The following is an 11,879-nucleotide window of genomic DNA, read 5'->3' on the forward strand; positions in this document are numbered from 1 at the left end:
CTTCTCCTCTCAAACCCCAGGTCCCACCCCCAGCCTCTGCCCCTCCCCCTTCAGTAGCCCCGCCCTTGCAGCCCCACGTGGCATTGCCTGGGCTGGCCCAGGCCCCGCCCCCTAGCCCTGGGGGCCACGCTCAGCTGCAGGCTTTGCACCCAGGGTTGGAGGCTCCTCAACAGCTGGTCCCTGCTCTCCTGCCCCGCCCCCCCCGCCGTAAAACATCTGCACTGCCCGGTCCGCATAGCCCAGTGCAGGGGTTGGTCCCCCAAAGAACTCAGAGTCACCTGGTATTGCTCAATGCCGCGCAACCCGGGGCTTAGCTCCCCTTGAAATGCTACAGCGGGGCCGCTGCGTGACCACCACCCACATCGCCAGGAGGGGGTCTCCCGGCCGCCCCCCGGAGAGGCGGTACCTGGGCCAATGGGAGAATTCTTCTGCCACACCACGGCGCTGGTCAGTTTAACTACAGCGCTCAGGGGTGTGGACTTTGCACCCCGCTGAGCGACGTAGCTGGGTCGATCTCACATTTTAGTGTAGACCAGGCCTATATCTCTACAAATGCACTGGAGAGATACACTGGGCTGGAGCCTGATTAGGGCCTCTGGGCACTACCCAGTGGGTTGTAGCCCACGAAAGCTTATGCTCTAATAAATTTGTTAGTCTCTAAGGTGCCACAAGTACTCCTGTTCTTTTTGCGGATACAGACTAACACAGCTGCCACTCTGAAACCTACCAATAATATGTTATCCTGAGAAAGAAACTGTAACCTCCTTAATAACCCCATTACTGCAAGCTAGGGGACTGGCATGAGATGAATAGCCACTGGAACATGCTTCTGTTCCAGAGCACTAAGGACCAGAGCAGTTTCATAGCTAACAAAATTTATCATAGAAATGTAGGGCTACAAGGGACCGTTAGAGGTCATCAAGTCCAGCCTCCTGCAGTGGGGCAGGACTAAGCCAACCTAGACCACCCCTGACAGGCGGATGCACTTCTATAGCCCGCTTTACCCTTAGTGCTAAACACCAGATTTTAAAAAGCTATTTAGGCACCTAACTACCATTGCAGTGTTGTACTGAACAGTAGACCAACCCCTGTATGACAAAATGCTTCAGTGACCTGTCAGCATTCCTTTGGCTTCAATGAAACCACTCCCACCTTGAAGGTAACTGATTGTTGTATCAACAGGGCTTTATTTTTAAAGTGGAAACCTCTTTACCAAGCTGCTGCTGCACCCTCTGTAACTCTCACTCTGCCTCCTCAACTCCTTCCTGTTTCCTGGCCTTTCAGACTCCCAACAGCCAGTGCTCCCAGTTCTAATAATCACAAGCAACAGCTAAACACCACACTGATCATACAAGCTCCCACCCCTGAGAACTTTCTCCCACAGTCATGTTCAAGAAACAGAAAAGTTGGATCGCTTGGCCAGAGGGTCCTTTTTGTAACCTATGCAGGTGCTGCTGGCTGAAAGGGGCTATAGCAGGACAAAGTATTTCTACCAAGCAAACGTGTACCGGGAGTGGAGGAAAGCTCTAAGCATTTTCAGCTACCAACTGTGAGAAAGATGCCAAAGTTGTTATGTAGGTTTAGAGCTACTGTTTATACCACAGAGCACCAGTTTGGGGGTGGGGAGGGGGAGGAGAATGCTGCCCTCTGCTAAGCAGGCCTTCCCACACCTGGCAACGTTTGAGAAGTAGAAATAAGGACACTTGGGAAGACAAACATTGGCACCTTGCTCCTTTAAATACATGAGGCTAGAAGAGCAGAGCAGGGGGGAAAGGTCCAGAGCAGAGCCAGGCCTAGAACCCACTTGGGCTGATTTATTTTCTGTTGCACCAACCACTGCACCCACTGGCCCAACTTCTGTCATGTGGGTTAAATCTAGAGTGATGGCCATGACCTCTCTGGAGTTACACTAGGTTCACGCTGGGGTAACTGAGAAAGGATGTTAGCCCACTGCCTAGATAGAGTGTAAAGTGCAGTGTGTGCGGTACATTGTGTACAGCATCGTGCACAGGATGGAGCCACCCGGCATCTTTAATAAGGAACATTTCCGTGGCAATGAGAACCTGGAGCCTGCAGCCGCCAATTCACGGACACCCGCACAGCGATTCTAGTCTCCCCTCCCGCCACGTCCATCAGTCTTCCAGAGCTCCCCTTCCTGTACCCTCCCAGCCAACCCGACACACCCAAATCCCCTGTCCCACCACCCAATCTCTCCCAGGTCCCCTTTCCACACACCCCTTCTCCTAGACCCATCCTCCACCCAGACACATGCCCTCTTGCACAAGGCAAATGCTGGCGTTCATCACCCCTCTCACACCCTTCCCCCACCCCAATCCTCCAACCTCTTTGCCCTTCACGAAGCTATTGGGCCAAGTTCATCCCTGGTACAGTCAGAGGCTTCATGTTGGGGCTGATGCGATCCAAGCAGCATAAACGGTCTAACTGAAGGTGCTCTCCGTGCAGTTACCCCTGGTGGAGGTCAATAGAGCATTGCTCACTGGGGCCCCTTCCTGGTGCATATTAATGATTAGAGCCTTTCGTTATGTCTGGCCACGCACTAGGCCCAGAGCAGAACGAGGGGCAACGTTAATCTGTAACCAGGGGGCGTGGGAATGGGGGTCACTTAACATTTAATCAACAGGCTTGAAATGTTAGGAAGGAAATGTGTTCGCGACAGAGGATTTCCAAAGTCAAGGTGATGCGGACAGTAGAACCATAACCAACAGCTTCACCTGGGCTCCAGCAGCCTCCAGCCCGGCCCGAGAGCGCCCTGGAGACGAGTGACGACTTTCTCCTTTCCGCTCCAGGCTGGGTGCACTCCAGAAAACGCCTTCCCGATTGCACAGCGTCTCTGCCCGACTCTGCATCCCAGCCCGAGGGAGCCCCCTTGAAGAGACTAAGAGACCAGGGCCCTTTCTCATCAGACCATGGCAACTGGCTCCATGGTGCTTGGACTGGTGGTGGCTCCCATGGGATGGGTCTTGCTGCTGGCAGCCACGGTGACCCCGCAGTGGAGAGAATTCTCCAGGCGGCCCGGCTTCCCGTGGGACGTTTCCTTCAGCGACGGTCTGTGGGAAAGCTGCGTGGAGGTGATCAGCGTGCCGGGCAGGGTGTGCCAAGCCATCCCCCAGGAGACTGCCATCTCCTGGCCCATGCAGATGCTGAGAGCACTCACTGTCATCTCAGTGATTACAGGGGTCCTGAGCTACTCTCTAGCCCATGTGGGGGTACACTGGTGGACAGACCAGCCCAACCCCAAGCTTACGGGAACTGCTGGACTCCTGCTGGTTCTCTCTGGAGTCATGTATCTATGTGCCACATCCTACATGGCTTACAAAGTCCTAGAGAACATGGCCAACCCCCAGACCCCCGCGGGGGACAAGTTCTGGCTTGGGACCTGTCTCTACCTTGGCTGGAGCGGCGGAGTAGCTGAGATCTTGGCTGGGATCTGCCTGGCCGTCAATTTCCAAAGGAAGCAGGAAAGCAGCCCAGGGAATGTGGCTGCTCCTTATGAGGTGGATTACTGAGGAGGGGCTACCAGGCCAGCGCTGGGAGAGGAAACTGAGGGAGTTGGGGACTCTTCTCTGGGGGACTACAACTGTCTTTTCCTTGTGCACTGAGTCCACGTGGGTCTCCTGCTGTACCTGCTTGAGCATGACTGTGCCTTTACCTTGCTGCGCTAGGATCAAGCTGCGCATCTTCAACCCCGCAGGACTGGCATTGCTGGTAACAGGGATGTACAGGCCGGCCAGGCAGGGAAAATCACCCCCCTCAATCAAGCCAATTTTAAAGATGGGCTGACAATCGTTTCCCTAATGAGGTGTCTCAGGGGCCCTGCCAGCTTTGGGGTTTTACCAGCCTGTAGGTTTGTCTTCCTGATGCTACTTGAAACCCCCCCACCCCCACGCCAACTCAGGGGAAGGGGCTGAGGGAGGGTGAAGCAGAAGGGGAGTGCACGCTTCCAACTGTGTCACATCTGTAAGGGGCGGGGGCAGCATCGTGAGGGCAGCCCTGGGGGGAGCTGGGGTGGAGAACTGGCAGTGGAGGCTGGCCCAGAGGTGATCCAGCTGAGGCACATCGATAAGGGAAGAGCACAGCTGGCAGCGGAGTCGGGACTCTCCAAGCACAGATTTGATAGGGGTGGGATGGTGCCTGCTGCTGCTGGGGGAGGGTGGGAAGGAGACATGCAAATACTTCCAGCCCTCAGGCAGAAGCCAGCAGTGCTCAGCTGCTCTCCCTGGGCTATGGGGCTCTGCTCTCTGGTCTGGGGCCCTGGAAGTGCTCAGATAACACAGCACATGATGACATCACCCACCTCCAGAACACCCTTATCCCTCAGGGCAGGAGAGGCCAGCCCCTGAAGCGAGATGAAGGCAAGGAAAGAGGGATGGAGAAAGACTATTGCACAGAGGGGTTTGGTGAGACTCAGGGCCAAAGTGGGGGGTGGGATCCTGTCTCTCTGGAGCCAGCTACTCCCTGCATTTTAGAGACAGGCTGCTATTCCGAAACTTAAAATCCAAGAAAAGGAGGCAAAGCTGGACCTGTCATCAACACAGTTTTATTCATGCCCCAAGAAAACCAACCTTGCCTGCTTCAAACAACCCCGTCTATTCCAGCTATAAGTGGCCAGATGCAGAGAGATTGAGGATGGAACAGAGAAGTGGGTTTGATCATACATAAAACCTAATCCTCCCCGTATACAAATCCGGCAGGGGAGAGTGCTTAGAAAAATAAAACAGCTTTGACAATAGAAAAAAAAAAATGTAACAATGGCTGCTTTCCTTTCCCCGAAGCTCGAAAGGGATGGAGGGATTTCCCCCCTCCCAACAGGAAGGAGGCCCCAAGCCTGTAGCCAAGCTGAGACTGGAGGTACTGAATTAGAGAGGGGGCGAGGAAGGGAAAGCTGGGGCAGCAGAACCAAGCAGCGAGGGTGGTAACTTTAGGGTGAAGGCAAGCTCAGGCACCAAAGCCTATTGAAAGCAATAGGAAAACTCTCACTAAGCTTCGAATTGGACTCCAGGCCTGGCAGCTGCTGACGATGATGAGATGATGGAGGCTCAACCTTCTCCTGCCCTAAGCAGCCAAGGAAATGCCCTGCGAACTCACTGCCGTTAGCCAAAGGCAGCTTCTGGTTCCCATGTAGGGGGACAGGGTGGGTACATTTCATTGGAGCAAACCTTGGTTCCTAGAAGAGTCGAGGTTAGCTAAAACAGGCCCTGAACTGATTTGTCAGCAAAGGACGGGGACTTGGGATCAGGCACTTGCAAAACAAAAAATAAAAATGGACAGTTAAAATGCTAGGAAACAGCTGGATATTTTAGTTAAAATTACTGGCAGGGCTGCAGCGAGCCAGCTGGTGTCAGCCTGTCCATGCTGCATCAGGAGTGAGCCCCCCAGCCCGCCTCCTCAGACTTGTGTTAGCCCTGCAACAATAGCTGTGGAGACACTGCGGCTCGGGCTGGTGCTTGGGCTCTGACAACTGGGGGATGAAGGGGGGTGGGTGGGCACGAGAGCCCAAGTCACAACGTTAAAGCAACATCTACCCGGCCAGTTTTAGAGCGGTAGCGTGAGCCCTGCTAGCACACGTCTGGGGAGATCAGCGGGGAGGCTTGCTTTCCAATGCAGTGTAGACAGGTCCTGGATGTTTAAACAGAACAAAGCAGAGCTCACTCAACAACACATCCATCCAGCGAGGGGAGCTGGATCAGATCTTTACCCTGGCTAACCAGCCTACATCTGTAACAAGGCCTTGCCGCAGAGGATCTCAAAGAGCTTTGGCCACGTGAATTAATGAAACTACACAGCAGCTTTATGAGGCAGATCAGTCTTATCCCCTTTTAAATATAGGGAAACTAAGGCAATCACCCGAGGTCACACTCGGGAGTTAGCAGCAGAGCAGAGAATGGCACTGGAGTCCAACTCTGTCCACTAGCAAACACTGTAACACAGAATTATTTGTACATATATGAAAACCAGCCTCTCTCTTTATCAAATGAATATCTACCACCGCAAGCAGAGCCAGAGGGGGCCAGGCAGCACTTCTATCCATAAAAGATCTTCCATCACACGGGTTCTTGGTTCTGATCGGGCTCTGGATGGATGTCGAGTGATGAGAAATGCCAAGGCATCAACATGTTGAATATCCCAATCTCAGAATTATCCCCAGAGGGACCGTCCTGGCCTCACAGCGCTGGGTTCAGTTACTCAGTGAAGTATTTTGATGCATATTCATTAAGCATCACTGGGAAATGGAAACAGCAGCTCTTTTAAAACAAGCAAGACTCTCTAGACCCAAGCGAGGATCCATTCTGAGAACTCCTCCCTCGTCCTCAGAATGACAAGGCTTTGTCAAAAGTGGTTCCCTACATAAAATCCTGCTCTCAGGGGAGAACCTTAAACGGTGTCTTTAAAAATGCAGCCCACTTTCCAGTTAAATTGACGCGCTGCGTGTTGTGAGCGAGCACCATTCCTCCTTGCTCTCAGAGCATCGCGTTTCTTACTGGGACAGAGACGACAGGAATCTCTCTCCGGAATGAGAGAGGGACGTGTTATTCTCTGCACTGAGGTTTATGAAGGGAATGTTATTGCCCAGGATCTGCCCCGTTTCCATGTGTTATGGCATCGCACCGGCAGCTTCCTGTGGACTGGATTCAGCGCCAAGTTCTGCTTCGAGACCTTCAGCCTGGCTGGGCCTGGGCGCCCACCACTGGTGGATTTCCTGGTATAACTCCTGATGCTCTTCTTTCCAGTGTCTGAATTTCTCCGAGGTCAGTTCCGAGTCGTTCAGGAGCTGATCGAGGATCTGGAGCTCAGCCACCTTCGCCTGCAAAAGGAAAAGAACATTCTCAGTGCTCGTGCGTCAGAGGGCATTACACGGCGAGAGGGCTTGAACGTTTCACCTACTTTGAGCGTGCTTTGCAGGGCCCGGACCAGGTGAACTCTCTCGTTGATCTGGGGGTTCTTGTTGCGCTTGATGAAGGATTTGCGGTACTGCTCGTGGGTCAGGAGCTGGCGCGTGCCGATGAGAGACACCCCGCCTTGCTTCAGACACTGAATCAGGGACTCCAGTTCTTCGCCAGGGGAGTCTGCATGGGAGGGTGGGGGCGGGGGGAAAACAGCAGATAGAGTTAGAGTGGGGCCGGAACAGCCTCTGTGCCAGGGCGATGGGCTTGAGGGGAGTAGGTGGTGCCTGCTGCCAGGATGGCCCCAAGCAGATCAGGCCCCAGCACTACAGGCAGTTCAGGAGCCTGGTACTCTGTGGTCAGGAGGGTTATGAGAACTTCCACAGAAGGCGCCGGAAAAATACGACAGGCCCCAGACACAGCGGCTAGCTCAGGGAATGGCATGTTGGTGCCACAACAGAAGCTATGGCCCTTTGGACATTCTGACACCAATCGTACTGGGACACACCAGAGCAGATCCCGGGGGAGGCTGAACAGAAAGGGGATGGGGGGGGGGGGGGGGAGAAATCTCAGGAGATTCTTCACAACGAAGGAGAAGCCCTGCCCCCCCCCCCACCCCCATCCAATGCCCACCTGCCGCAGAAAGGACCCGCTTGTGTAACACAGCCCCCCTGGGCCGCTGGAGCCCGCTCTGCTTGAGCAAGAAAACCACCTTGGTGAGCAGAGGATCATTAACTGCTATACCTGGATCAGTCACCAGAGGGCCCCACTGAGCGCAGGTGATGCTCAGCGGCCCAAATCCAGGCTGCTCTCAGAGCAGCAGCGCTAGCACTTACCCAGGGGCGAGCAGGGCCTGCCACTGCCAGGGACGGGGCTCCCCAGGGGGCTCCCCACTGGGCCCGTGGAGTCGGGGCTCCCCATTGCAGCACCGGGCTGGGCTCTCTCCAGAGTGGTTAGCAGCTCCCTTCTCTTTGGCAGCTGAGGAAGAACATTTCTGTTTAGAGACCTCCCCCAACACCAAGGAATCCCAGCTCCCGAGGAGGTTGGGAAGAGCCACAATCCTCTCGCCCTTTGCCAAGCTGCGTTTGACACCCGCGACGCAGCACCGCCCGCCAGCATCCGCAAAGGGAGGGCCAAGAGCTGATCCCAGGTCCCATCACACAGGGCCAGGGCTCTCCCCAGCTGGTCTGTAGGATCCGCCCTCCTCCCCGATGACACTCACCAGCTCAGAGCCAGGCCTGGGAGCGTCGTCGTCAGGATCTTCAGCTTCCGTCTCACTGTAGCAGTCTGGCAGGAGAAGCACAGAGGGGACTATCAGCGGGAAAGCCCGGACCTGCCACGGACCTTCGCTCCCACACAGCACACGTTGCCCTTCTCCAGCTCTTCTATCCAAGGATCTCACAGCACTTTAGTGAGAAGAAGGGGCCCAGCCTACCAGCTGGGGATGATCCTCACAGAGTGGGAAGGTGGGGCAAGGCCTCTTGGTCCCCGAGCTGGTCATCTAACCATTACAGCTCACTGCCTCTTGTCACCCAACGTCGCTCCAGCCCGGCTGCCGCTTGTTGACTGAGGATTCATGGCTCAGCAAGAGGATTGTCATCTTCACCCCCTCCCCATCATACAGCACAGCAAGCTCCTCCCAGGCCAGCAAAGGAAAGACCGGGAGCTGGAACGGAGCCTGGCTTGCCCACATCTTTGGATTCTTGGTCTTAAGGGGGGGGTGCCTGCAGTCAGTGCAGAGCGGGACCCTTTTCTTTGACCCCTCTACTCCAAACTCACCACCTTTTTCAGAGGTGTCCCTCATTTCGTCTCAAAGGTCCTACGCTGCACACAGAGTTGGGGTCCCCTCGCTTTTGTCAAAAGGCACGTGCATCGGCAAGCACTGCGCTGAGGTTACAAACGTCCCAATGCCAGCGGGATGGATCCCGCCACATTTCAGGTCTCCCACGTGAATCGCTCGTGCGTGCCCCTCTCGGTCACCGTGCAGTTGGGCCTTCACCAGCGGAGCACAGGACGCTGGAGAAGAGACGCTCTGTGCCACAGGGCCCACGGACTTTCCTCTCTCCCCCTAGTGAGGGCTACTGGTCTCCAAGATCCAAGAGCTTTGGTTCCCCACCAGTATTTAACATGTCTATGTGCACCTGTGTGTGTGTGTGTGTGTGTGTGTGTGTGTGTGTGTGGGTGGGTGGGTGGGTGGGTGGGGGGGGAGGGGAGAAGAGATGGACGGACAGACAGACAGTGGGGGGGTCACAGACCCAGCCAATTAAAATGAGAGCATTGTCCTGAGGGGTGCACTTTAAGCATTGTCATCCTGAAGTGGCTGATCCCAGATTACGAGAGACACCCCCCCACTTTTCAGACCACTTGCAGCATTGCCCCCCCCCCCCCCCAGCTAACTATCCCGCCCCAGTTTACGTAGATATGGGAGTGGAGCCCGCTGGAGTCAGGAGGATGCTGGGAGAGGCTCATCCAGTCACCCTGTAGGGACGCGGCATGTAATAGCTGGTTCGCAAGGTGCCTGGTTCCTACCTTCTTCTCTGGGCGGGAGCGATTCCTGGGCCAGCTTGTATTTGGTTTTTGCAGCGATCAAACCACTCACCCACCTGGGAAGACAAAAACAGATCACGTACAGTCACCAAAGAGATCCTCTCGCAGGTTCCCAGGCACTTCCCCTTCCATCACACGAACCACCTCACGCGTGGGGAAAGCCATCTCAGACCAATGCTTTTCGGAATCAGAGATCCAGCCCTCTTCCACAGCCACCTCCCTTCCCGGCAGCCCAAACCCTCGGGGTGGGTTCCACAAATCACAGTCTGAGAACCACTGTCTTCACTGAATCGTACCGGCCATTTGGACACAGCCTCCAGTGACCACAGGAACTGTAGATTCGGGCTGGTTCAGCCCCTCCCTAGAATGCTGGAGCTTAACTGCATCCAGGTATTTGAGTGAGCAAGGCGAGGGGTTTGTAGCCGATCATGGATCACCACAGGGTGTTTGCTTAGCAATGTCAGATTCACGCAGGGACAGCCCGGCCTGATACTTACATGCTCAGATCAGCCAGAGTCTCTGCTGCGAAGATGAAAGGTTTGTATGTCTCGTGGCAGAGCTGGAAGACACTGAAAGAAGAACAAGGACGTGGCTGCATTTTCCACAAATTCCTCCCGTATTAGCAGGCAGCTGTAACTACCCCCTAGTCAAGAGTGAAGCTAGTGTCCCATTCTTAGCCCCATTTCCAGCCTCCCCTGGGGCTAGCTGGGCTCTGCTGAAACACATGTTCACCCGTAACTTTCAACAGAGCCTTTTCTTTGGGATTTTTAAATTCCCCTCCCCCTTCCCCCGACATTAGTCAAATTCAAACCCATCCGCAATGAGCAGCCTGGAGCGAGCCTTTCCCTCGAGGCAGTTCTCTAAAGTGCCACCTGGTAGATGGCTCTTCGGCACCACGCCCTACAGCGCCTCCTGCTGGGAGAGGGCTGCTTGTTTCCCCTACAGCCAGGGCTCCTGCACCGTTACTCAGCGCCTCCTGCTGGAGAGGCGGGGACTGGAGCAGCTGGGAGCATCTCCCCACACAGAGCTCCTGCACCGTTGCGTACGGCTAGTCCGCTTGGCACCAAGCGCTCCGATGGATGTGCTGCCCTACGGAGAATGCTCCCACGCCATCCCCAGCAAGCAGGCAGCTCCTGGGTGCTTCAGGGTCCTCCTCTCCCGAAGCCGAGGTCTCTGCCCAGCATCTCACGCACTCACTATTTCTTCTTCTGCTCCCGGGTGCTTTCCAGGTCGTAGGTCGACACGTTGATCAGGCCTACGGCTTTCTCGTCCTGAGCGGTGAAACAAGGAGCACGTCACACACAGGGGGCTTTGCTGCCGTTGGCATTTAGAAGCAAGATTCATTTGGTTTTGGGGCATCACGCGGGACTCAGTGGCCAGGAGAGCCACTGTACCAAGAAGAACAAGGAATCTGGTGGTACCTTAAAGACTAACAGATTTATTTGGGCATAAGCTTTCGTGGATAAAAAACCTCACTTCTTCATGAAGACATCTGAAGAAGCGGGTTTTTTACCCACGAAAGCTTATGCCCAAATAAATCTGTTAGTCTGTATCCACAAAAACAACAAGGAGTCCGGTGGCACCTTAAAGACTAACACGGATATCCCCTGATATTTGTGCCAAGAAGGTAAATCAACAACGTGCGGCTTACTCCGGGAACATCATGCTGTCCTTGGAGCCATCCTTGTGGGGAGGGATAGCTCAGTGGTTTGAGCATTGGCCTGCTAAACCCAGGGTTGTGAGTTCAATCCTTGAGGAGGCCATTTAGGGATCTGGGGCAAAAATCTGTCTGGGATTTGTCCTGCTTTGAGTAGGGGGTTGGACTAGATGACCTCCTGAGGTCCCTTCCAACCCTGATATTCTAGGATTGTAATAATAATTCCCAGCTCTTCTTATCTAGCCTTTCCGCACATAGGCCTGAATGCGCTTTACAGAGGAGATCAGGGTCCTCCTTATAAATGGGGTTGGTGGAGTCAGAGGGTGGGGGAAAAGCCCACAAAGCTGGTGCAGGATCCACCTTCTTCCAGCTCTCTCTGTGGGGCTGTTACACCCGCCCACCCCTCTTACACATCACCTCTGAATTTGGCTCACTGAGTTACTGGAGCGTAGAGGAGTCTCATTTGGGGACATGCACCAACTGGGCCAGGAGAGAAGGTGCAGCAAGGACCGCTGCTAACGGGAGGGGCACAGAAATCTCTACCCCCTACTCTAAACTTCTTACGCTGACGTCCAATTCCTCGGCACACCAGCAAGGACTCCCTGACCCATCAGTGGTTGGGCTGACCTAGGCCTGGGGGAGTACACTGGGCTCGGAGCATAGCGAAGTCAAACTTGTCTCACTTTACACGGTCCCTGTAGATTTGTCCCAGGATCTCTGGAGTCCAGCAGCCAACACCCCCTTCCCTCCTGCCCCAAGCCCCCTGAGTACAC

At 54.8% G+C, this 11,879-nt stretch overlaps 2 protein-coding genes across 2 annotated transcripts in view; one reads left to right on the forward strand and one right to left on the reverse strand.

Annotated features, from left to right (window-relative positions):
• The first annotated feature begins 2,927 nt into the window (after positions 1–2,927).
• LOC112109204 (claudin-1-like) lies at positions 2,928–3,527 on the forward strand. Its single transcript, XM_024203614.1, has one exon. The coding sequence runs from the start codon at positions 2,928–2,930 to the stop codon at positions 3,525–3,527; it is 600 nt and encodes a 199-aa protein (XP_024059382.1).
• A 1,024-nt stretch (positions 3,528–4,551) lies between these two features.
• Positions 4,552–11,879, reverse strand: part of CNKSR1 (connector enhancer of kinase suppressor of Ras 1) — a 21,936-nt gene continuing 14,608 nt past the window's right edge. Inside the window, exons 13-19 of the mRNA XM_026657199.1 lie at positions 10,647–10,720; positions 9,947–10,018; positions 9,432–9,505; positions 8,125–8,189; positions 7,739–7,880; positions 6,904–7,085; positions 4,552–6,823 (exon numbers count right to left, since the gene is read on the reverse strand). Coding sequence (XP_026512984.1) covers positions 6,614–6,823; positions 6,904–7,085; positions 7,739–7,880; positions 8,125–8,189; positions 9,432–9,505; positions 9,947–10,018; positions 10,647–10,720 — 819 coding nt within the window. The 3' untranslated portion in view covers positions 4,552–6,613. The remainder of the gene's footprint in view (positions 6,824–6,903; positions 7,086–7,738; positions 7,881–8,124; positions 8,190–9,431; positions 9,506–9,946; positions 10,019–10,646; positions 10,721–11,879) is intronic.

Source organism: Terrapene carolina, unplaced genomic scaffold, assembly GCF_002925995.2.
Source record: "Terrapene carolina triunguis isolate 2854851 unplaced genomic scaffold, T_m_triunguis-2.0 Scaffold236, whole genome shotgun sequence".
Taxonomy (NCBI): domain Eukaryota; kingdom Metazoa; phylum Chordata; order Testudines; family Emydidae; genus Terrapene; species Terrapene triunguis.